The 26,603-nt window shown below is 36.1% G+C and overlaps 1 protein-coding gene and 1 long non-coding RNA gene across 13 annotated transcripts in view; one reads left to right on the plus strand and one right to left on the minus strand.

Annotated features, from left to right (window-relative positions):
• Nucleotides 1-26,603, minus strand: part of CDKAL1 (CDK5 regulatory subunit associated protein 1 like 1) — a 567,467-nt gene that overhangs the window by 99,915 nt on the left and 440,949 nt on the right. For all 10 annotated transcript variants that reach the window (XM_006909233.3, XM_015587298.2, XM_015587300.2 and 7 more), the window contains one exon: nt 16,672-16,734. In XM_006909233.3, coding sequence (XP_006909295.1) covers nt 16,672-16,734 — 63 coding nt within the window. The remainder of the gene's footprint in view (nt 1-16,671; nt 16,735-26,603) is intronic.
• LOC107195485 lies at nt 9,609-25,533 on the plus strand. Of its 3 annotated transcripts, none has more exons than XR_003045546.1 (3): nt 9,609-9,742; nt 21,178-22,745; nt 23,131-25,533. It is a non-coding gene; the product is annotated as an uncharacterized LOC107195485 (long non-coding RNA). The 3 variants fall into 3 exon arrangements; XR_001516651.2 differs by having other exon boundaries at nt 21,178-22,469; XR_001516650.2 differs by having other exon boundaries at nt 9,612-9,742; nt 21,178-25,141.

A 26,603-nucleotide genomic window follows, 5' to 3' on the forward strand; every position in this document is an offset into this window, starting at 1 on the left:
AATTAACTCTGCCTTTTATTTTATGATTTAACATGTATTTTCTCATTTGATACAATGACTCCGTGAGATAACTAAGACAAGTATTACCTATATCTACATCAAGCAGATAACAAAATTGGTGATCAGAGAAAATAATATCAAAAGTGAAGAGAAAACATCAATTTGAAGTCAGTTCTTCAGACTCTATTATACCATACTTCTAATATTTAGTGTAGTGAATTTTATTATTTGTAAAAAAATTAAACTCATAAATTCTGAGTGATTTCTTATATTGCTTATAAATATAACTACTTTTTCTGTATTCACATCACTAGAAATTAAAATGTTCCAATATGACTCAGCAGTTTTACTAAATATACCTAAATGACACTTCGAATTAAATATATATTGCTCAAATGTTGATGAAATCCTATAGACACATACTATTTTTATAAATTGCATTATTGTAAAGATTTGTTCTTGCCCTTTCTGTATTCGACCTTTACTCCTTGGGGAAGTCACCAGCCCTTCTTCCCTCACACGCTGTAGCCAATGTGGTGGGTGAGTTAGCTGCATCCCTGGCATCTGGGGTGAGAACCCCCACTGGCTTAAGTCAATCAACACATTAACCCCCAATTTAGGGAAGTACACATAACTCAAATCAATCAGATTTGATGGAACTTTGGTTGGATTTTCCAGGACAGTGGCTTTCTCTCTTCTTTATGTTTGGCAGTCTGAAGAATAAGGAGTATGGCTATAGCAACCACTTGGCTAACTCCAAGGAGGTGAGCCTGAGGAATAGCTGATGTATCAAAATTGCCAAGTGATAAAAGCAAAGACTGCTACTGGTGACTCCTCTGTATCCTGAATGAAGTCTTGCTTAATGCAAAATCTACCTTGGCAGTTCAATTAAGGAGGCTAATAAAGTATAAATATAAACTGTCTCTTTAAGCCAGCATGAGTTGTGTTATTCAAATATAGTCCTAAATAAAATATCTAGTAAGTCAATTAGAATCCTTAGGGATATGTCACATGATCATATTAAGTACATATGGGTAAAACTAGAAACTCAAAATGGTAATACTCAGGTTTGCTGTTTGAGTAATATAAGCAGAAGAACAATTCATGAGGGGCAGTGTGTATGTGTGTGTGTACATGCATGTGCACAGTATAGGTAGGGGTGAAGCAGGAGAAGGGCTAAGAAAAATAATAAAGGTTTAGGATAAGAGCCAGGAAAAATGGAAGAAGGAGCTGACAGGGAATGCAAAAAAGGATTAGGGTTGTGGGCTCAGCTGAGATGAAAATATATCACTTTATAATGAAGCCAATTAACATAATTTGCTCATTTAGAACATTTGGAAGCAATGTAACACACACACACACACACACACACACAAGTTGTACAGACATGTGGGACTCAAGCATCAGCATATTTTAAAGCACCCCAGGTAATTCTAATGTGCCATCAAGTTTGTGGACCTTTGGTATAGAAGGGACACCACTCCATTATAAGGAGCTTGTATACTCTTCATATAGCTGCAAAAGAAAGCAAATCCTGCTTTCAAGTCATTCTCCTTAATTCTATTAATTGTAATAAAACTGAGGCTAGAAAAGATGCAGATTAATATGAAATATGGAAATCCTGTAGAACTACTGCTTATCCACACAAGCTTTTTAATTTTCCATATGTGCATGAAATACAGAAGATGCCTCAGAGACATATATTCAAGAGTACCAGCGTAAGAGAAAGTCAGATCTTAAAATCATGTTCATTCCTTAAATTAACTTTTATTGAGCATCTACTATGTGTCAGCCACTGCACTAGTCCTCAGAACTACAGACTTGACCCCATCCTTACCAACACTATCTTTTTCCTCAAAAAGTCCAGAGTCATCCAGGGGAGATAGAAAGACAATGTGGTTGGGGGAGCACATAAAAGGGACACCTCAGCCTGGAGCAGGTGGGGAGCAGAAGACAGGGATGGCTTTACAGAGGGAATGACTAACTCTGAGTTCTTAAGAGGAAATATGAAACAGGTGAATGAAATAATAGTAGCTTCCAAAAACAGAAAACAGCCTGTACATAGACATAGAGCACAGAGAGAGTGTGGAGTATTTGGGAAAGGCAAACAATTTGGTAGGGCTGGTGTAAAACGTGAAAGAGAAGAAGCTGCTAGCCAAGAGAGCCTTATGTGTCATACTGGGGCTTTCCTCTGTAAGTGACCAAGGACTTAGGAAGTGTCTTATGCAGGGGATTAACACAATCTGAATTGTATTTTATAAATATCAAACAGTGGGAGAATGGATTGAGGTTTAGGAAGACAGTGAGAATGCAAATAGGAAAATCAGTTTGAGACAGATGAAGAAATACAGGAGAGAAGTGCCAAGCGCCTGCACAAAGGTGACTGCAATGAAGATGATGAGGCAAAATCCAGATAAATCACAGGAATAGATTTAGAAAAATTGGACCCATCAAAAGTAGTGGGTAAAGAGAGAGAGAGGACTCCAGGATGACATGTGGCTTAGTAGCTGGAAAGGTGTGTTAATATTCATCCGGGCAGTAAAAACAGAGCATACGTGTTGAGGGGAGAGGGTGGTGAAGCAGAGAGAGAATGAGTTCAGTCCTGCGTACAGTGGGGCTGAAGTACCACCCAAAAGAAAATGCACTGGAGTGTGTCGCATGTATGTTTGATTGCGTGGGAGCAGCCATGGGTGCTCAAGGAACAACACTATTGTGAATGGGAAACAGCAACATCAAAGAGGCACAAATCAGGAGAAGCCTGGAGGGAGAGACCAGGGGGGTGAGAATAAACCGTGGTAGAGAACAATACACCGACATGCATGTATTATGTTATTAACCTACTACCCGAATATGATGAAATTATATCCATAGATAAGTGTTTTTGCAATGCTTGAGGGAAGTTTGAAATACATGTTTGTTACATATTCGAAATTTATTATGAATACTTAATTTGAAGATTTCTCATCCATAAGTTAAGACTATTTGTCTTTATTCAGAAATGAGTACATTTCCAAGTTATAACTGAAGTGAAAACTGGTGACTGTTTAAACCTACCAAGTAAAAAAAAGAATGTTGAATCACTAATCAGACCTGAAATGTTAGCAGCTGCTGACCTTCTGGGGTACGAATTTAGTGATAGCTTGGCAGCAATTTTAACTTGTTCTAAGTCTTACTACAGATTGTGAAGTATTTCAGTAGGAGATATTAATTAGGTTTGCCTCAATTTTTCGTAGCAAACTTTCAAGTGTTGTCTTTATCTTCTTCAAGTAAGTAAAAGGTGTGACTGTGAAGTCAGATAAACACATCAGCAAGCGGGTCTGTGAAAAAAATGAACTTGTATAACATGTGGGAGTGACCTTCACACACCTTGTGATGCTCATACAAGAACAAGCAGGCTTCTGTTCCTTCCACAGAGGGCCCGAGGACAGGGACATGCTATATTGATTTAATAGACAGCTTAAGTTTTCAACAAGACTCTGACTCAAATCCTATCAACTAAATTAATTTTTGAATATATTTGAAGCCATTCAAAGAATTTTAAGGCCACTTATAAGATGAGAAAAAAAATATTAGCCAGAAAACATGGGTATTTGTGGAGAATTAAATTATTGTAGCTAAGTCTGATATTAGCCAGAGTTTATATTTTAGTCACAGCATGCATATCTATCTACCTACCTACTTACCTACCTACCTACCTACCTGTCCATCTATCCACTCACCCCACTCACTCTTCCCTTCCTTCCATCCATCTACATACTTTATAATATATATCCACACAAATATTTACTAAAAATATATACCCAAAGTCTATATTTCATATTTCCTCTTTTTAAAGTGATTAAATCAGTATTACATTTTAAATTCTCAGGTTCAAAACAGAGAGAACTATGCTGCATGGAAATATTCAAATACCTATCACCAAATAAAAGAAAGCAAAGTCTGTAGAGTTAAGCAGTTAATATAAAAAATAAAAAAGCAGAGAATAAAGGATACAGACTTTATGGAATAATGAAGACTTTCCTAGAGTTCATATCCTTATGGCCAGGAAGGAAAAACTCATGAGAGCTCGTGTTCACTTAAAAATTATTACGGTTTATTCGAAATAAAAGGTCTTTTTTCCTTATTTTTCTGTAGTGGATATACGGCATAACAAGAGTTTAAGACTAGATCAGTTGTAAAAATAATATTTTACAAATGCAAACTCAAAAGTAGGACAAAACACAAATCTTAAAAATTCTTGTTAGGATCCTGTACAGATTACATGAAACACATTTTAACGTTTAGAAAAAAGTATTCAACGATATTCCGAAATTTTTTATTCAGTTTTGGGGTTTATAAGTAAAGGTTTTTTACACGTTTACAGCGAGTTCCACAGGGCTCAGTTATTTTAAAAAACCAAATCATGTTGCTGGTGATAAGTCTGGAAGTTTTGGTGAGTATGGAGGTGGGAGTGGAGCTGAAGACCACAGAACTCTGAGCGCCTCAACCAGAGCATCTCCTACTCAGGACAAATTAAGGTTTCTGTGTAAATCTCTGCTGAAGTTTTAGAGGAGGAAGTAGATTAACTTCTCCAATCGACAAATTTTTATAGAGTACCTCCCATATGCTAAGCACTGTTTTAAGTGTTGGGGAAACAGCATTAAAAAAAATCCCTGCTTCCATTCTAATAACCATAATTTTACATTAATGATAACAGCATCTGTTATTTATTGAGAATGTACTATGTGCTGAGTACTAGTGGTGGAGCTGACATTCTAGTAACTATCATTTTACTGCAAGAATTATAACAGACATTTATTGAGCACTCTGTGTGCTGGGTGCTATGCCAGAGGCTCTCCATTTTAGCCTTAAGACACTCCTATAAGGCAAGTACTAGCAAACTTCATTAAGTCTAAAATATACATTTCTTCTTTACAATTTTAGCACCTCTCAATTTGAGATATATCTTTTAATCCAGGAGTCCCCCCACCCCTGGGCTGCACAGCAGGAGGCAAGCCAGGGAAACTTCATCTGTATTTGCAGCCACTCCCTAGTGCTAGCATCACCGCCTCAGCCTTACCAGAGATCAGACATATTAATCTCATAGCCGGTCTCTGGTGCCAAAAAACATTGGGGACCGCTGTCCTAATCAATGATGTCTCAACGTTATAATGGGCAGTCTCATTTTAATTAGTGGCAAGTCATAATTAACAGTGTTTTAGAGTCTATGAAATCCAGTATTATTCTTACTTTACAGAGGAGAAAACAGAGGCAAAGAAAACTTAAGTAGCAGCAAGTTCATACAGCTGGTAAGTGTAGGAATCAGAACTTAAAGTTTTGAATAGGAAGGTAGCTACATAAAATCAAAGACCAAATTATTCTATTTTTATGGCTATTTCTAACAACTGAGTGGCTACGCTCAAAAGAGAATTAAAAGCATAATTAGATACCCTTTTTCCTTAATAGGAAAGGATTTTAAAAGTTAGTTTACATAGTGTGTAGAGGAGGCTACAGGGAAGGAAGCACTCTTTTACACTATTGACGGAAATGTACATTGGAACATTTTATTTAGTGGTATCTAGCAATTCCTATCATGATTTAAAATGCACACATCTATGATCCAGCCATTCCACTTCTAGAAATTTATCATATAGTTAATATTTATACATGCATGAAATGGCATATGTCTGAGATTATACACTGCAGCATTGCCTATAAGATCAAAAGATCAAAAGCCACCCAAAGACCCATCAATAAGAGTCTGGTTAAATAAAGATGGTAAACATCTGGTAAAGAATATAAACATTTATTTAAAACAAAAGGGAAAAAAAAATGAAACAAAAGGAACAAGGCAGCTCTTCATGTCCTGACATTATTTCCAAGATATGCTATAAAATGAAAAAGAAGCAGAAGAATTTGTAGTATGTTAATATTTGAATCGAAAAGCATGCTTGTATCTATATAAAAACACATGTAGTATGTGCTTGTATACGCAAAAAATAACTCTAGAGTTATACACACAAAACCATAAATAGCTGCCTCTGAAAAGGGAAGCAGGGGTCTGTAAGATAGGGTTAGGAGGGAGATGTTCTTTGGATATGGTATTAAGTTCAAGTATTACTATTTTACAATTAAAAACAAAGAATGAAGCTAGTACATGCTCTCATAGCTGTGGTAATTACTACCAGAACATTCCAACTATGTAGTGACATGGACAGAACCCCAACTGGGAATTAAAGGGCTGGATTTTAACCCTGTATGGGATGATGGGTAAATGCTTTTTATAGTTATGGTATTCAGATCAAAAGAAAAATAAAATATATCACATTCATATATACAACACATTCTAGTCCATAATTTAGGGTCTTTCCCTGGAGGAGGAGAAAAAGACAAGTAAGATAAGACTCTTGTCCTAAAGATATTCACAGTGTAGTAGGTAGAATAGTTATGTCAATAATAAATATATAACAGGCAAAATAATTACAATGCAATATTTGTTGCCATACTGCCTAATGGATTATGAGCATCTATCCCAGTTATTTTGCCTGCCCCCTAGAAAAAAACCTCACATTTCTTAAACAGAACTATAAAAGAATTTTAAGACTATGATAAGTCAAATAACTAAGACATATGCATGTCATTGTGGCAGCATGAGAACAATTCTCTGTGTGCATCAGAAAACATGCAAAGAAGGTGAAATTAAAATGGGTCTTAAAGATGAGTCTGGCAGGACAAAGGGGCCTTCTCCTTACCTATGCAGCAGAGGTGGGATGGGGCAGGGGTCGGTGGAATTACATGAGCCTTGAGGACCTTCCCAGGTCTGTAGTTTAAGACCAAGGGAGAATGGACAAATCCAGTGTTGAGTTTTTATATCACTATCTCCAAAGGAAGGAAAGTAAGTATGAGAATGCGCCATGTTGAAGATCTGAAGAATTATATTCCCAAGCAGAAACAAAATGGAGGGTAAAAAGCAAGAACATCTAAGAAATTGAGTGTAGAAATGAAAAAGTATGTGCAATAGTAATAAATATGAATACAAAAATATGGATAGGGGAAGATGATTAGCTGACATTGAGAGACAAACTAAAGAAAAAAAAAAAAAAAGGGAAAAGAAAAAGAAAGTAAGTGCACCGTGGCAGAGGAAGGGAGTAAATTAAAAACTTTAACTACATCAACTTAAAACTTTGTTTGAAATTAAGTTAGAAAACAAGAGTGTTGATAAGAATAAAAAGTGGAGAATCAAGACAATTAGCTTTAAAATTACCCTTGTCCAAAAAATATCTAAATTGAATTAGAGAAATTCCTGTTTTATGCATGGCAGCTGGATTATTATGCTTTACAGTGATTAAAAATGAAATATTCTCCTTCTTAACCCATGTGTGTTCCACATAATAGAGTTAAATTAAAAATAACTTGAGTTTTTAAAACTCTTTTATTTTTATTCTACACATGTGGATTTAAAATATCTCTGGAATTCTGAAAGGCACCCAAAAGTAGAGTGTTGAATAGTGGAAAAATGTTAACATTCATTAGAAGAAAGTGGTTGACTTACTTTCTTCCCATATGCTAAAACCTTAGTTTTCCAATGTCGAGAGAAGAGTGTTAATGTGCATACTAAAAAAGCACAGTAGATGCTAACTGTAACCATGACTTCCGGATCTTGCACAAAAACCCGAGGGAGAATACATTATTGGCTCATGGAAATACTTTCATTTCACTATTCTTTGTCAACAGAATTCTGGAAATTCTGCAGGTCAGAATCTGTGTCAAAGGTAGGTAATCATATAAGACCGCCACAGAGACTGGGGCCTTTCAGCTGCTGTTAATAATGTGCTGAGGAAGACACAGGCCAGGCCTGGGGAGCTTATTCCACAATCAGCATCAACCCACACTCCACCAATCACAGGACTCTCGACAGTCTTAAAACTTGAGCAGTGGAGCTAAAGAAGAAAAAAGCAATAATAGCTTCCTCATTTCTCTAATGGATGCCCACATTACTTGTTTTAAGCATTCTCATTGCTCAGTACATCTCAATAAAAATAACTTTGGCTACAAAGAAGTTATTAATTATATTTTATGAAAAATGTATTGCTGAGACACAAAGTATATTTTTCAGGGGGAATATAAAAATTATCTTTTCTTGAAAATAAGATATGGACACTTTTTAATTTAACTTCTTTGTGCCTTCCAAGCAATGATCCAGAAAGATTTCTCGTGTTAAAATGTCATGAGATTTTAGAGAACCAAAGTCAAATGAGTAAGTTGTTTGATCTTCTGAATTAAAATAGTAAATGTTTGAAAACTAAATGTGTCATAGGTGTCAATCTTTGACCAGGAGGCCAGGCACATTATATAAGTATGAAATGAGGAATAGGAACAAATTTTCTCAGGTCCTTCATATTAAATACAGGGGAGGCTTTAAAATAATTTTTTACTTCTCTCCATTTTGGATGTTTTCCTTTTCATCTTTCTATCTGTTTGATGAAGTGAAATATGTAATGGGCATGCAACTAGGGTTGCCAGATAATAACGAGATACACAGTTACACATGAATTTCAGATAAATGAATAAAAATTTTAGTGTGTGTGTGTGTGTGTGTGTGTGTATATATATATACATATATATATTGTATAGATTGACAAATACCATACTTATCCTAAAAAAAAAATACTCATTGTTTATCTGAAATTCAAATTTAACTGGGTGTCTTGTATTCTTATTTGCTAACTCTGGCAACCCTAACAGATCAAGTGGATTGTGTTCTAGCCAAGTTTGCCATCCCATTGGGGATGGGAAAGGTTGGTAAGTGGTGGTGCATATTGGCGGTGAGACACCAAAAAGGGTTGGCGCAGGGTATGAGAATGGTAATAGATTTTAACTTGGTGCAAGGAGTGATGATAGAGGACAAGCAGAAGGATAGTTTTCGAAGGAGTGGAGGATAAGATGTCCAGGCATGGGTGGTACATACATGTCCCCTGGCTCTTCATATGATGCAGTTCCTCTGTACCCCTTTGCTCAGTTCTTCATTATGCTAGTGAATTTCAGAGGCAGTGTATAACCAATGACAGTAAAAACTGAGAAATTTTTAGACTGGATAAGTAATTTGAAAATACAGTAACTGCCATATCTATGTAGGTCTTCTTTCAATTATTTACTTAATCAATGCTTTTATACTGAACGTTAGCAAAGGATTTGATCATGAACTTTGCTTTTTCCCTTTTACTAACATTCCTGGTGTGCTTCGGTGGGGAGGCAGAGGGAAGATAATATGCTACTAAATATGCTACATTCTTGAACAATGACCTGGGATACTTTTTGTCTTCTGAATCATGACCCCACCTGCCCATAAAAGGAAATCCCAAGTGCTAGCTAGTGTCCTGATAAATGGAACAGGACAGCATTCTGCCTGTTTCTAACCTGCCCTGCTGCCATTTTCCCATCTCCCTGTATCGTGACTTCAGTTGATTCTCTCCTTAATCTTTCTCACTCTTTTAGGCTTTTAGGCTGACTCACCCTATTACTCTGGCTTAGACATCCCCTGCTGTGTTGGCCCTAAAGAATTCCAATCCTTTGACTGGAACCACTGTGTTGCCAACCTGTCCCCCCTACCCCCCACAGAGGGGAATTAGGGAGGAAAGCAAGTCAGACAGGGCTCTATTAGAAACAGAGGGCCTGGCAGTTCCTAATTGTCCTCATCTGTTAGTCTCTGATAATAGGACCTGATGTCCAGCTTAAAACAAGTTTCTTTTGCCTCAGGCTGATGGTGAGTGAATCAGGTAAAAATTTTTAGGATAAGCTGGGCTGCTTTACTGCCTGCTTACAGAGCGGCCATTCAGTGAATCCTCAATGTTCTTCCCCGTCTATATCTGTCCTCTGCCTCTCCTTACTCCTTCTCACACCTTCATTTCTACGTAAAGTTTACCCATTTAGATTTAGATTTGGGATTGGGCAGAGAGAGGTAAGGTAAGAAGGCCCCCTTAAGCTTGAATTGCGTTTGTCAGTCCACCTTTTATTATAGTGTCTTACACTGAATTTTCAGCTACTGGTGGCATACAGGTGATGGACATGGATGGTGGAGCTAGACAGCTCATAACTTGTGAGTTGTGTGACCTTGAGCAGTTACTTAATCTTTCCATGTCTCAGTTTCTACATATGTAAGATGGGAGATAATAAAAGTATTCATCTTATAGAGTTGTTATAAAGATTAAATGAGTTATTACACATGTAAAGCTTTGAAGATAGTGCCAGTTACATGGTGTCCTTTAAACAGAATAACACCAACACCACCACCACCACCAACAACAATAATAATAATCCCATCAGATTCGATTCTCCTTGTTAATCCTCAGGGTAAGTGGCAAGAGAATTCTGGCATCTATGCGTCCCTAGATATATCATTTTAAAAATACTAATATCTCTGCCATTTACACAAACTTCCAATACCACCCATTCCTGCATTTACAGTAACAAAATAAACTAACATATAAAAAAGGTTTAATTTTTAGAACAATGCCATGTTGGAAGGAAAATAGAAAAACAGATAGGTACAATATCAAAGTTAGGCTCAAACATGATCTGCTACTCAACTTGAATCATAAGCTGAGGAATGTTAAAAATGAGGAAAGTGCTTTTAAATCAGGTTGGCATAGATTAGAAAGCAAAAGAGTAGCTAAAGTTATCTACTTGTGAGGCAGGAAACAGCTGAAACGGGCCTATATCTTCTGTAACAATTACATGGTCACCTTAGGAGGGAAGATATTTTAACAAATGAAAGCATAGATTTTAGACCAAGAGAGCTCCTTTACTTACTATGTCCTTTATTTTGAGGTTGAGTTATTCATTTGGCTTTAGAGTGAAGTCAATGGGGCCAAGAAATGAGTTTAATATGTACTGAAGTGCTCACTTTTGTGTGTTTCAAGGCCATAACCTGAGCATGGTTTTAGTATGACATGGGAAAATATTACAATAAGGGAATTCAATCAGACATTTATCCAATTGTTCCTGATATTTAGCAACACCCCTAAAATGACTTTTTAGACATTTTTTAGTCTTTGCCAAAGATGGGGAATAGAGTTAAGTGTACAAATGGCTTTGGACAATCTGCTGCAGAGAACTGTTTTAAGCATGGCATAAACATGCCAAATCAATAACTTGTTTCTTTATCTGCATGTGCCATGAAAATCTGGCTATCATAGAGTGCCGGATCCATTAAAAACTGAATTTGCTATTTCCAGACAGCAGATAACTCAAAGCTCAACAGGGCCAGCAGGCAGTAATCCAAATTCCCATCTCCCTCTCTAGAAGAACAACTCAAAGCACTCTGTTGCTACATTACGTTATTCAAAGCGCAGGGGATAATGAAGGCTTGACAACACTGTGGCTGCCTCAGGATTGAGTCAAATGGCCATTATTCTTCAAACATAAAGAGCTGGACAAAGTGACTTTTGTTACCTTAAATCACTAGACAAAACTGATTAATGGAGAAATGTAAATCAATATATGATTTCCGGAATGGAACTAACTGCTCCTTTTGCTTAAGGTATGATATATGTATTTATGAAACTTGATGTTACAGAGACTATTAGTCTCTTAGGGAAGAATGGACAGTGGTAGAAACCAAGACATTTTTCCCCTAAGACTTCTGAAATAGATTTTTGCTGTATGCATCTGTCCAAATGGAGCTGCAGGAAATATTTTATACTTTTTATTATATAATATTTCACCGTATACTAGCAGATATGAATTCCCAGACACATTTGTATTAACGACAGTCCTTATGGTAGTCTTAGAAACTGTGGATTATAGAAATACATAACAATATTTTTTGTATATTTAACACTGCAATTAAAAATGCATTGTACTGATACATTAACATAATTATTCCACTCGAGTTACTCCTAGAGTAATTTTTAAGATAAAAATATCTTATAATATTCTCAAAGACTTAAATACCTTTATAGTATCTAATTATATAAATGAGTAATTTGAGAGAATATTTGTTCTATCCTCCTCGTCCTTTGTGCTCACACATTTTTTGTCCTTTACCCAACTACCAACACACATTCAACCATTCTTTCACTGTTTCTCTTTTTTAAAACCAGTCTCTGCCGTAATACTTCATTTATCCAACCTTATTAAGAACCAGCTGTTCTTAAGTGTTTTTAAGATAAATAAAATTTATTCTTAAAATATCAATGTTTCTAAAAATAAGTTATATACATCTCTACTATTTTAAAACAAAACATGTTTATTTAATTTTTTTATTTTTTAAAAAAATTTTTAAGGCAATTTAGGCCCAATTATTTTACCTCAGGGCTACTAAAATGTATAGGGATATTTGGGTATCTGGGTCCAAATTAAATGATTCTGGGCAGCTGCACTTTCAGAGTTCCTCTGTTAATGACATAGTTTTTATGGTCTTGGCCTTGCCTTCATTTAGAATGCTGCCACTTCTTAATGGAGCTCTGACTTCTTGAAGCAATAACCACCCTCTTTTTAACTGCTGCTAGGGTTGAATGTGGTTTGGGAAACCAGGCATCTTTGTTTGTTAGAACAATTTTTGTTTTAAGTGGCCTGCTTGTGGATGGGGGACTGAAGAAGTAATGAGGTGGGGAGAATTAAATAGTAATTTTGACAGTCTGGGCCCAGGCTGGCTTACTTGCAGGTTTGAGCTGTGTTTTATAGAGCTGAGATTGCTACACAAAAGACCTCTGGCTGAATAAAACACTAATGTTCGTTTTCTATCTATTCATATGCTAACTTTTCAAGTGTATTCATACATAGATTTTTTTTTTTGACACATAAATTTGTTTACAGTTCAACTGATATATGTCTGTGTACGTAGAAATATTATTAAAATAACACTAGTCACCAAAAGAAAAAGCTTATTTCGACAACCCAGGAGCTATACAATAATGTTACTTCCCAGGTGTATCTGCTGATTTATGTCTACAGATGTAGAAAATTATTAAAATAGCAATAGTCATTAAAAGAAAATGAGAAGCCTACTTCACAAAATTCAGAAACTAAATAGTGACAACCTGTTAAAGATTCACTTTTAATGGTTGAGTATGTATTAATTCACATAGACTAAGTGTGTTTAGGAACTCTGTCAACTTTGCAGATGTTAAAAACCACTATAAACCTAAACAGAATTTTGTAACTTTTTCCTTGCAAGCATTTTCATATTTTATAATAGCTTTTCACATTAGCAGATTATAAACATCTGTATTTAGCTAAAAAACCTAGATTTCTCCCTGAACACCTAATTCTGATAAAATGTAACAGGAAAAGAAGTAAGGAAAGAAATAAGAGACATCTTTTATATGCATAGCAATATTTTCTTCAGGCCAAAGACAAAAAGCACATGCTAATTTGCATAACTTTAATATAAGTCTTCTAATTATAGCCTGCTTTACTTATCCTTGAATTAGCCAAAGGAAAATTCAACTTTAGGTTGGCTTCTGTCACCTAGAAGGCCTCTGGCCCTAAACCTTTCCTGGTTGTTAGTATGATGTGTTTTTAGAAATTACAAGCAATGTTTATTATGTGTTTATTAAAATAACTGAAGAAAGAATATAATGTATAAAACATAATCAGATTACCTACTGCTTTGGATTCTCTTTACCAATATTCTCTTTTATTAGGTCAGATAAGTGGGAATTAGCTTTGGTCAAAGCCTTTCTGTATGTCTGTATTATAAGGACTCCTGAAAAACATATTTTTAAAATAGACATGGAACCACAGAGGTAACAGTCCAAAATGAAATTCTTCCAGTCTCCAGTATTTTCCTTAATACTCATTCTGAGTGCACATTTTGCTCTAAGCTTTGTTTGCTTTTTGTAACAGCATTTAAGAGAAAACCAACTGACCATTAACAACCTAAACAATGACTTTAGAATACTATTAAGAAGTGCACCTGGCCTGAGTCAAACAACACAGTTTGTTTAACCTGGTGACTTTCCTGTGTCTGGGGTTAGGCAGGAGCAATCTTGGGGGAAGGAAAGAACAGCAAATATAACTGACTCCCTGAGAACAAAACGGTTGCACTAACCATCCTTTGAAATTACAACTGTTTTAACAGTTTCTAGTAGGCAAGGCTATCATTTAAGTGACCCGCTATAATTTGGGATGAAGCCCCAGGAAATTATGTCAACTTCAGAACAGGAGTTGTATTTCTGAGTTTACTCAGTATAATGAATCCACTAAAATGCAGAGTATTCCTTCTTTGTTATAAATTTATATGAGGGAAGTATTAACAATAAAAGGAATCTAGTTAGAGAGGAAAGGAATACCATAACATCCACTCCAAGGAGCAGATCACAGTTTACTTTTTGCAGCTTTTTTATTATAGAAAACTTCAATCATGTAGGAAAAAAATACACAGAATAGAATGATGAACCCCCACAAAACTCATCATTCATTTTCAATAATCATCAATACATGGCCAATCTTATTTTCCTCTATGCTACCCACTCCCCTCCTTGAAATTTTTTTAAAGCAAATCCCAGACAGCCTACATTTTATTTTACATAAGCTTTCACTTACGATATATGTATATATTTAACCTAAAGATCACCCCAGAAATCTCATTGAGCATGAGATGTTTAAACTGACTTTAACTATCTCTTATAAAATGTTTTACACTCAAACCCGTCTGCCTCGAAAACTCATTTGTTTGAATATAATTGGTTAATTAAAAAGACAAAGTAACCTAAATCGTAACCCTCTATTATTGTATTTACAGGGGGTGGGGGAGCAACATTCCAAGACTGAGAAAACAGTGCACGTTACCTAGTCCCTGTGATTCTAGCCTTTGTGGACGATAATCAGCACTAGACAAGGTTAGAAGTAACACAGACCTGCCCTGATGTGGAGCTTGGAAAAATGGGAGGAGGCTACTAAGAGGCAGGAGCTGCTTCAGAGACTTTTCTCTTTTCCTTCACTACACATACAGAATAAAACAGAATGCCAACAATGTCAGCATGCCTTGGAAGCTTCAAAAATCACTCATAAAGCAGTCTAGCTACTTACAAAAATTTATTACCCATCTTAAAGTGAAGATCAAAAGGAACTCCATCTAGCATTTATATTCAATTCCTCATTGCCTGATGAGTAATTTGTAGAGGAATGAAGTCTTCACAAGGGAAGCCAAAATAATCTGAGGTGACTTTGATACAATGCCACAAAGGATATGAAGAGGAAGCCAGTAGAAGCTGCAAATGGCTACATTCCATTAAGAGTTCTAATAAAAGAATAATGGAATTTCCCTTAACTGTGAATTTGAAAAATGTTAGAAGTAGGCAAAATTTAGACAAGTCAGGAAAAACCTTTGATTTGTCACAGCCTTTGTTATTGTTGTTAAATGTTAACTTTAGCTACTGTTGCATTTATGTTAATTACATGGCCTCACCTAAAAAAAAATGCAACTTTCCCATTAGAAATCTGGTTAATCTCATTCCTTTTGCTGTGTTACTATCAGCCTGCACCTTCCGTCTGCATTGTCAGACACTACTGGCTCCCTCAATCTCTTTCAAACAAATTGCTGTATTCTGCAAAGTGATTGATTTTACTTCAAAAAAGTAACTTGAAATGATATAATGTTTAGTATTGTATATTGCCACAGTCACATGGAGCATAAATACCTCTTTTACTAATTTTTGGTGCTTATGTCAATTGGTCACTACAAAAACACTATAAGTTATTTAAATTCTTTTAATTTCTATGAACAACTGGCACGATTTTTTTTTTCCTTCTGGATCCAGACATCTTCATATTCTCAACTGAGGAAAGTAGTTTTCACACTAGTTATTTTGGCTAGTTAAAAAATCTCCACCACATGTCTCCTTGTAAATTCATAGATAAAGATTTAAGTTTATATTAGCAATTCAACTGTGCAAATTTGTTTGCTTCTGAAATCACCTCAAATTAACAGATTTACTGGAAGCTTACATGATATAGAAGTTTTACACAACTCTCAGAAATCTTGTAATGTATTTCCCTATGAAGATCTAGTGTTGAGCATTTTCTTTAAAAACAGTTGTAAGTTTATTTTAAGAGTCCTTAACTTTTACAAATATATGGTGAAATACTTATAAGTGAAAAGATGTCTGGGAAAAGATGTCTGAGAGGGACTAGAGAGCATTGGGTATAAACGAATCTAGACTGGCCATGGGTATGTAAAGCTGTGGGATGGAGACGTAAGGGTTACTACACTATTTGGTCTTCTGTGTAGCAAAACTTGTAGCAGTGGATATTTCAGATATAATGCTATGCACAGCTTTTTGTTAGGGTTTTTATTTAGAAAGATTGCTTTCTATCAAGAGCAATGAAGAACCAAGAGGTGGCAGTTAATAGTTCAACTATCTTTACGAATTAAAAAACCAAGTCCATCCCTACGGTGTTTGGTAAAGAAAAAAAACAAACAAACAAACAAACAAAAAAACCCCAAATCTGTCCTTTCAGTCTTTAAGATTTCAGTACCAATATGTAAGTAGATTTTAATGCTAATAAAATTATTTTAGTTCAGAAATACGCATTTTCTGTTTTCTTTTAAAGAGAGATTTAAGAATTAAAATGGAAATATAAATGGAACTGGTAAGTGTACTTCAAAATCATATATATCAGTGAAAATTGTGCTATATATTGAGAAAGACATCTACTACCTAATACACTAATCAATGCATCTCTTACCTTGTGATCATATGGATTGTAAGAATGAAATACCCGAGAAAGATCTTTTGTTCTTTGCTTTTTCTGTGGAAGAAAACACAAACATTTGCGTTAATAGGTAGCAAAAACATGTACGTGTGTGTGTGTGTGTGTGTGTGTATGTGTGTTTGTGTAAGAGTCCATATGTGCATCTCTCTGTATCTTTCTATCAATCTGCATTAAGATATTGTTTATCAGAGATTCTTCCTTGTGCAAGGTTAAGGGTGGCAGTATCAATCTGGGACATGTGGATGCAATGAGAAACCAAAGCTACTTTGCGGGTCATCGTCACAGGCCAGCCAGGCAACCTCTTCCTAGAAGGTTTTATAATTAAAACTCCAATCATCATCAAAAACTCTATTTTATAAATACATAATTCACAGACTAAACTGAAAAAAAAATTGAAAAGAAATTAAACTCAAACACATTTAGGAAACTTTGAATTTCATTGCAATACCAACTGCTGTTACCCTGAATTGAACACTAGCAAGCGTCCATTTAAACAATTTACCTCCTTCAGTCCTCCTGGTCACAACTTGTATCTGTCTGCTTGAGCTGCCTTTGTTCTGCCACTGCTATATAGCCCAGGTGCAGGGCATGGTGTTTCACACACCATAGTCACTCAATAAATATTTGCTAAATTAATGAATAAACGAAATACCTGAGTTAGATAGGCATAGAACTCTTAAGTATTTGTAAGATGGCACATAAACCTCATAATATAGTAATGAAAAGAGAAGCCTCTTTTCACTTCTAATGATAGATTCTTCTCAAGCCGAATCTAGGCATTATTCAAGTACCCTTTCCACTTCTTGCTCCCCCAGTGTCTGTTACAATAAAGTCAACTATAATTACAATTATGTTACAATAATTATAGTCCAGTATAAGAATCAGCTTGTTTTCTCATACCCTGTGCTCTGTACACTTGCCATAACTAACATGAACAATTTTATGTATGGTTCTAGATCTGCTATGCATATATCTTCACACATAATCAATTACTATTACTTTTAAAGGGGATCATTCTGTGTATACTGTTCTGAAATTTACTTTTTCCACATCACAAGTTATTTTTGCCAAACTATAAATGTTTGTAAATCCAGACCCGCAATCCCTTATATAACGTTCTCAAATCCAAAAACTTCTGAAACCTGAAACTTTTTCTGCAATTCATTTCAATTTTTTAATATAATGATTATCTTTGCACAAATATCTTTGTGAGCTTGAAAGTATGCATGTTTATTACCTCCATAGATACTGCCAAACTGCCTCCTCCCAAACACAGTACCAATTTGCCTTCTCACTGAAAGTGAAGGAGAGAAACTGAAGCTTAAGTTGGAAATTCTTAATTTCTCTTTTCTACTTAAATGTTAGAATATTACTGAATTTACAGAAAAGATAAAATACTTTTAAAACAGAGATTGAAAACCTTCCCAGCTGCCAAGTGTAGGATTTTTTTGTTGTATTTATTTCTTGTACATCATAGGGTTAACCATTATCACATGTTAAAATTTTATCATGAGAGTGGCCTGTTTGTCCTTCATTCGGCTCCTGTTTTGCTTCTGGTTCTACTTTGATGTTTTTAATCCAACTACCTGGTAACTGAGCTGTTTCTATCTTCACTTGGGCGTGAACTCTTGCCTGGTACCCATGTTTACTAAGGAAGTATTTCTTTCCTTTAAATTCCAGTGTCTGCATGGGGACGTCTGTCATCCCTCTCCAATACCAGGGATCTAAGCGGATCCCACTACTTGGGTTCCACATGATCCTCTGTAGCCACCTGGCTAAGTATTCAAATTTGATATTAATTCGGACCTTGTATCGAAGTCATCTGTACACAGTCATAGTTTTCCCATAGACCAGTTTCCCTATTTCTGAACTGTCTTTGGAGTCAATATTCCAGCTGGCAGTCCTTTGAATCACTTGGCCACATTATGACACTCACTAACAGTTATCCTCCCTAATGCTCTACTAGAATTCCTACCTCATCCGTCCACCTCTCAGGAATCTTCTGACCATCAAACTCTAAAGTTATTTAACATCCCTTTTCCCCAGAGAGCAGAGATGTATCTCTAAGCAACTGAAAATAGTTCCTCGGCTCTATGAGCCCCAGAATCTGTTCTGAACAGGTCACCTGCCCACAAAAGTTTTCATTAGCTTATAATTTTCTCTTTCCTTTCCATTCACCCACATAGTTGGTATAACAGCTCTTGGCGTATACTTCAGTTAGAAGAAAAATGATGGATACTAACACTTCCTTTGGTAGGAGACTTAATATAAAACATGGCAGATTTTTTTTTCTGAAAGGAAATTGTGCTAGAGAAGATAAAGCAGGGAGCACATCAATATTAAACTTAGGAGCTATCCCCAGGTCTGTTTAGTCCCAGAAATGGCTGCGCTACCAGCTTCAGTTGGCAGGTGGACACGAAATATTCAGAGGTTGTTTGTGTGACTCTTTTCGTGGGTTTTGATTTAATATGTCTGTTTGATAAAGATGCCTTTTATTATAAGCTATCTCAAATTACTTTGGGAAGGAAGTGGGGTATAAATGATAAGTAAATACACTCGGATTAGCCCCCAAAGAAGCCATTGAAGGAAGAACATTTTTTTTCTGACAACAAATTTATTACATACAAATACAGTGAAGTCTTGGCTATGAATGTTTTAGGTTGTATCAGTTAACTTAGTCTAGTTAACTGAAAACCATTGCTATTTTTTCTGTGTAGTCAGAGCATTAGCTCAGTGCTTCATCTTCTGAAATCCAAAATAGGGGTTGGCAAATGATGGCCCATGTGCCAATTCAGCCCACCACCTGTTTGTGTAAATAAAGTTACTGAAACAGAACCACACTCATTCAATTATGTATTGTCTATGAATGCTTTCATGCTAACATAGCAGAGTTGAGTGGTTATGACAAAGATTGTATGGCCCATACATTCTAAGGGATTTACTATCTGGCCCTTTACAAAAAAAGTTAGCCATTCCTGATCTTGAATCTCTATCTTTGACCACGTCTATTTCTGAAAGTAGTCCCCTGACCCCAAACCAAATGAACAATTAACTATCCGGCAAAATTTCTTGCTCCTTCTATTCACTCAATGAGAATAGTTTAAGAACCAATCACAACCTATATCTTGACACATCAGGAGAATGTATCAGGCAAAATAACAATTAGCTATCTTGTTTTTAGGATTTACCTTTTGAGCATTCTATGTTCAGATAGAAAATATTATACGTCGCTTTTTAGAGCATGATGAAATAGATCTGGGGTTTTCAGAACCTTCTGTATTCACATTATCACTGCTGATAACAGATACTCTTCGAGAAGAGACTCTTTACTAAGTTCTAGCACTAAAGCCGAGTAGAAGGTTTCACGTACAAGTAACTAAAGCATGGCCATTATTGCTAGTGAGCCAGTTTCTCATATGAAGACAATGTTAAGTGTACTATGCTACAAAATAGGCTTGCTGAGCCTTGCTATCAGCAGTTTTAACTGAAACTAAACGCTGAGCCAAAGTGGAATAATTAGGTATTTTCCTATTGCATCACAGTGTGTGTCTAAATTACCTCCCACTTTTCAACTTGTTAAAACAAACATCTCAGTCATGCAACCACCTGTTAATTCTCCAAGTGTTTAAAAAGTAAACATGTTAAACAAGTTGTGTGATGAGCTTGTAATGAGGGTGGCCAAAGTACAGTGAATACGGCAAACATCTATTCCCAAACTGTAAAGGTGCCTTCAAGTCACTGTTATCATTAATCCCAAAGATCGGGCCCAAGAGAGAGAAGGTTATTAAGAAGTAAGTACATGCTGAGTCTTGCAGCCTGTCTGGGCTGCAATCTGGTTTAAAAGATGAAGCAGTATAAAATTTGGTAGAATTTCTAGATTTCTGAGAAGCTAAATACCTGCAGATCTCCATCCTGTAGGTATTCCCTGAATTGCTTTTCTATTTCACTTTTTAAGAACAGAAAACACTGGTGACCTCTTTTAGATCCATGTTTAAACCCCTTTTTCAGATAAAACCAAGGCCTCAATGGAGCATTTTTAATAGTTCAAGTTTCCAGACAATGTAATCATTTCAATTTTTATCAAAGGCATACAACAAAGTTCATATCTGAAAAAGGCTCCATAGGTGATAAGAATCTGTATTTTGAAGGTGAGCTTATCCAATCAATTAAACTGTAACAATATCCACCCATTTAACTTCTCTTGGTTCCCCAATCTAATTCAATGCTTTCTGTGATCATTCTCTGCTTGTAGATTAAAGCGTTCTCAAATAAAATAGTGTTATTATAAGCTAATATGTAATTTCTACATTTGGAGTCTCAAAAAACTAATAAAACCTACAAGCCTTCAGAGAGTTTGATAAACTTAAGGTATAAAATATAAATGTTTCGGCAAGCCTTCATCATACTTTGTGGTAAGAAGCCAAAGAGCAGGTTTGAATTTCAATATACTAACTTCTGGTTTCCCATTCCATGTGCCAGGAGTTTGGAAGTCACCATTCCAACCTAATAACAAGTAAGAAGCTGAACAGAAGAAAAAGAAACAATTTTTCCTGGGTCCAGAAGAGAGGGGAAGACACAGAGAAAACTGCATCCTCTAGAACTGAAGAGAATAATAGGCAAATATAGGGAATGCAACTTCTGGGAGCAGAGACTCAGGGTGAAGCTGCTGTAGGAACTGGTGCTCAGGTAGGAAAACTTGAATTGTAATTAATGAAATGCTGGAGTGGAGGCTCAGTGCACACAACTCCGAAAGCTAAGAACTCCAGGGAGAGCCAGTCATGGAAGGCCCCACCATATTGTGAAATTTACCTCCAGGAGCTCAAACAGATTCCCACAGTAAATACCAAGAAAACTCCTTGGGCTTCCTTCTGCCAAAAGGAGGGGAAAAGGAAGCATTCTGAAGTACACTAGTGAACTCCGTTCTTCTTAACAAGACCTACCCTCAGGGGAAACTGGTTAACCAGAGTCTAACCTGCTGGGGTATTATCAGAGCCTACCTTACCTGGGGAATGTACAGCAGTACCTTTTAACCAGTACATCATGCCCAACTATCAAGAAAAATTACAAGATATAGCAAAAGGCAAAAACAAAACAAAACAAAAACAAAACAAAACAAAACAAAAAACAAAACAAAAACACAACAATCTGAAGAGACAGAGCAAACATCAGAACCAGATGGCAGAGATACTAGATACTAGACTGGAAATTTAAAACAATTATCATTAATATGCTAAGGACTCTAATGGATAAAGTAGACAACATTCAAGAACGGATGGGCGATGTGAGAATAGAGATGGAATTCCTAAGAAAGAACCACAAAGAAATGCTAGAGCTCAAAAATCCTAACAGAAATGAATAATGCCTTTATCAGTTTATTAGTAAACTAAACATGGCTGAGGAAAGACTCTATGAACTAAAGGATATATGAATAGAATCTTTGAAAGCTAAAAAGCAAAGAGAACCAAGATTGAAAACTACAGAATATCCAAGGAATGTGAGACAACTGCAAAGACTATGACATGTGCATGATGGGAATACTACAAGAATAAAGAAAGAAAGGAATAGAAGAAAAATTTGAAACAATAATGACTGGGAGTTTTCCCCAAATTAATGTTAGAAAGCAAACCACAGATCCAGGAAGCTCAGAGAATATCAAACAGGACAAATGCCAAGAAAACTGTGTCACATCATTTTCAAATTATAGTAAATCAGAGAGAAAAATCTCGAAAGAAGCCAGGGGAGAAAAACACCTTACCGAAAGAGGAACAAAGGTAAGAATTACATCCAGCTTCTCCTCAGAAATCATGCGAGCAAGAAAAAGAACTTAAGAGTTGAGAGAAAAAACCACCAACCTAGAATTCTGTACCCTGTGAAATTATCCTGCAAAAGTGAAGGAAATAAAGACTTTTTCAAACAAAAATTGAGGAACTTTATTGCCAGTAGACCTCCCTTGCAAGATATGTTAAAAGAAGCTCTTTAGAAAGAAGGAAAATATTATAGGTCTAAAATTCAGATCTGCATAAAGAAGAGCACTGACCAAGGAAAAAGTAATGATAAAATAAAAACTTAATTTTTCGTATTCTTAATTGATCTAACAGAACAGTTTGTTCAAAAAATAACAGCAACAACATATTCAATTATGTATGCTTACGTATTTATGAAATGAATGGCAGGAATGATATAAGGGATGAGAAAAAGGAATTAGGATTATTTTGTTATTATAAGGTACACTACCAGTGAAATAGTATTGTGTTATGTGAAAGTGGATATTTTTTTTACTTGGATTACTTGTAAATGTATGTGTATTGCAAACTCTAGGGCAACCACTGAAACAAGTTTACATATACTTAAATATGTATATTTAAGTATACCTGATATGCCAAGAAAGGAGAGTTTCAATGTACTTATTTTTTCCTGTCCCCTTTCTGGCAGAGAACCCAAGAAGTGGTCAACTAATCAACTGGCAAGTTGCTACAGAAAAGTAAGAATGAAAAGATAAGGAGCCAAACCAACTCACTAACTGGACAGTCAGGTTCTGAACAGCTGAACTTTATGTCATGCAGGTGCACTTGAGACAGCAAGGCTGTGATGGTGTGGTAGGGACTAGGAGAGTTCTAAACAAATCCCAAAAGAAGACTGGAGTCAAAATTCCAGACAGTAAGGGCTAGGGATCAAGAACTGGTCAGTTACACATGCCAGGGACAGACATTCATAAGAGAAGTCAGAAGACCATATCCTGAGGCAAAAGGGTGGAAATAGCCCAGAGGTACAAAATAAAAACAAATGACTGAGGGTCAAAGGGGTCCTTGGTGAAGAACTAGTCAGGAACTAAGAGAATCACTGTGAGGCAGGGCTTAGCAATAAGCAACAAGAAACTCTGAAGTCAGGGATAAAAAAAATGAAGTAGCCAGGAAAACTTCAGAAGTGAAGTAACTATGCAGGATGGGGTCTGATGCTCAGGTAGGTCTGAGTTTTATACCTGAGTTTTATACCTTAGAGGTCTTCTATTATACCTGCAGGGGCAGGTTCCAATTGTCAGGGTGTAGGCAATGCTGGGTCTATTAAATTCAGTCTAAACGGGACAGCATTTAGTTGAAGAGGGGAAAATATAATAGCTTAATGGAAGTTCAGTTTTTGACACAAGCCAACATGAGAAAACTCAGTTTGTAGATAGATTATGCTCTTTATAAACTGTAAGAAAGTAGCTCAGGTATAGGCACACAGAGACAGAGAGAAAAGGAGTTAGCTTTGTTGAATCAAAGAAATTGCTAAGTGATTAGAGCACATGATGCAAGAAATGTGACAAATGATCAAATCTGTGTTTCAGAAAGAGTTTCCTAATGGTGTTAGAGATGGAGAATGAGAGCAAGGCTAGAGGCCAAAGATGGTGTGAGAGGGTGCTGCAATGGTTCAGAAAAAATGACAATATCTCAAATTAAGCTAGGGGCAAAGGGGGTAAGTGAGATGGATCTGAGAAATAGGTATGAGGCAAGATGGAGAACACCTGGTGACTGATTAGATAGGAATACAAGAGAGTGAGGAGCAGAAGAAAACTCCAAGATTTCTGGCTGAGATAACAAAGAGAAGAGTGTCCTACACTGACAGAAGGACTCTAGACAAAAAACAGGTTTCGGGGACTACAGCAGGGTGAGGAAAGAATTCAGTTTTGAATATAATGAGTTTGAGGTGGCCGGCTGTGAGACATTTGGAGAGATAATGAGAAAGAAGTTAGATATAAGGGTATGGTGCCATAAGAGAGAAATGGACCATAGATTTGAGAGTCAGGAACCTATCGGTATACTTTAAAGAAGAGAGGAGATGTGATTGCACTGGGAGTATACAGAATGAAGGAGACAAGAAGATGAGAGAAGATTGAAGTTAAAATCCAAGCAAATAATAGCTCTCTGACTTCGGGCCATTTCTGCTCTGGACTTCATATGTAAAATGAGAAAGTTGGATTAGGCCAGTAGTTCTCAACTATGGTTGCAGGTTAGAATCATTGGAGAGTCTTTAAAATATACCAGTGCTAGTCCTAGTCGCCAGTGGCACTGATTTAAGTGGCACGGTGGGATCTAGGCAAGCCTATTATTGAAGAGCTCTTGGGCTTTCCAATGTGCAGCTAAAGTTGAAAATCACTAGCCAAGATAATCTCCAAGTTCTCTTCCAATTGTTAACCATTGCTCTTTTAGATTGGTTCCCCTCTGTCTTTTGGCTCTTGCCATTCTGAATTCAGAATTCTAGCAGGCATGTTCACTCTTAATCTCCTCATTATGTTTGAAGATTTGCCTGATTTCCTGACCTCTTTCTTTACTTAGAAATGGACTCTACACAGGAATTCCTCTGGGGCACATTCAGGCTTTGGCTGCAGTGAACAGGCTGCTGTTATATATTTAGTTCCCTACTTAGTGAGTGCTTCTGAAAAATAAATGGAAAGTTAATTTAATAACCTCGAACCTTTATTTTATTATCAATGTATAAAACATCAGAAGCTTAATTAAAAGCACTTGACATTATCAGCACTCAATCACAATCTAACTTTTATACTGTATATATTTGGATGGTGTCCCTAAGGTAATATTTATTCAAGATCACAAAGAAGAAAAAACAGGTCCCTGGATTTTAACATGAACCTCAAAATTTAGAAATCAGTTTAAAAAATTCAATGATGTGAAATATGTTTGGTAATCAAAATAACCAAAACTACTCAGAAAAGCAGACCAATTTCAAAATCTCATCTGTTTTTCCTTTATAAGGCACACATAATACCTTCATGTTCAATGAGAAATAACTAAGGACATAGAGAAAATAAAGAATAATAAGACTGCTCTAACTCTACACATTTTTTTCACCTCTTACTTTCTAGTAAGATCTGCAAGATAATTGAGATGACTATAAATGCTGTTGACTGTCTTAAATTTCTTTCTCTCCCTCCAGTCACAGCAAATTCAAGGAGAGTTATCAGGTTCTTTAGTTTCTCAAATCTCCGCAGTGGGTGGGTGTGTTGGAGCAGGTAATGTGTAAGCATTTCTTGAGGACATTAAAACAGCAGAATTCTAAGAGTGGAAGTTGGAAAATGGAGAAGTGAATTTGTTCATCCAAGTGTAATGGTATTCAAATAAAATAACCTGGCAAATGTGGAAATGTACCACTGACTCTAAAACACAGTAGGTATCAGCGGGGAAATGCTTTTTTCTTCTTTTTTTTTTTTTGCAGCCCTTATGGTTTCTAAAATAACCTTAGCGGAGCTGAACATGTAACAATCAGCCTCTCATTTTCACAGTGTGGTTGGTAGAGGAGCGGTGGCACCATTTACCCTGGCAGGTCCTTAACTAGGCAACAAATGCTGGAAGAAAATGCAAATAGGAAATTCTGCATTAATTCAACAATAGTTGATAAAATAAAATCTAAGTAGCCATATCTTCTTATATCAGACTCACCTTATTTTCTAAAGAGAACATTTGTTTGCAAGGAAAGGTCATTCTCTAGCAACAAAGGCAAGGCTGGCACATAAGAAAGGAAGGAGACTTAACTACTTTGTAGTAATAGGTGTTGCTAAAATGAGTAGCCATTACAAGCAGTTAGAAAAGAAACAGCCTTTTAACATAAAATCCTTGCAAGGTAAAAAGACAAAGTCCAAGAGTACTGAGTACCGCATAAGCACAATGGTTCCTTCAAAGTTCCTTTCTGTGGCAACTTCAAAAGTAGCACACAAGAACACGAGTTGCTATAAATATCAATTCAATATCACTTATCTTCACTCTGCCTTTATAACTAACCACAAAAGAGTTAACTCTATTTCTTATCTGCATTATTGTAGCAATATTTTCTTTCGTGGACTATCTGGGTCCAATTTTCACCCTCTAAATCAAGAGCCGAATATAGCTGGCCACCTATTTTTTTTTTTT

Source organism: Pteropus alecto, unplaced genomic scaffold (assembly GCF_000325575.1).
Source record: "Pteropus alecto unplaced genomic scaffold, ASM32557v1 scaffold121, whole genome shotgun sequence".
NCBI lineage: Eukaryota > Metazoa > Chordata > Mammalia > Chiroptera > Pteropodidae > Pteropus > Pteropus alecto.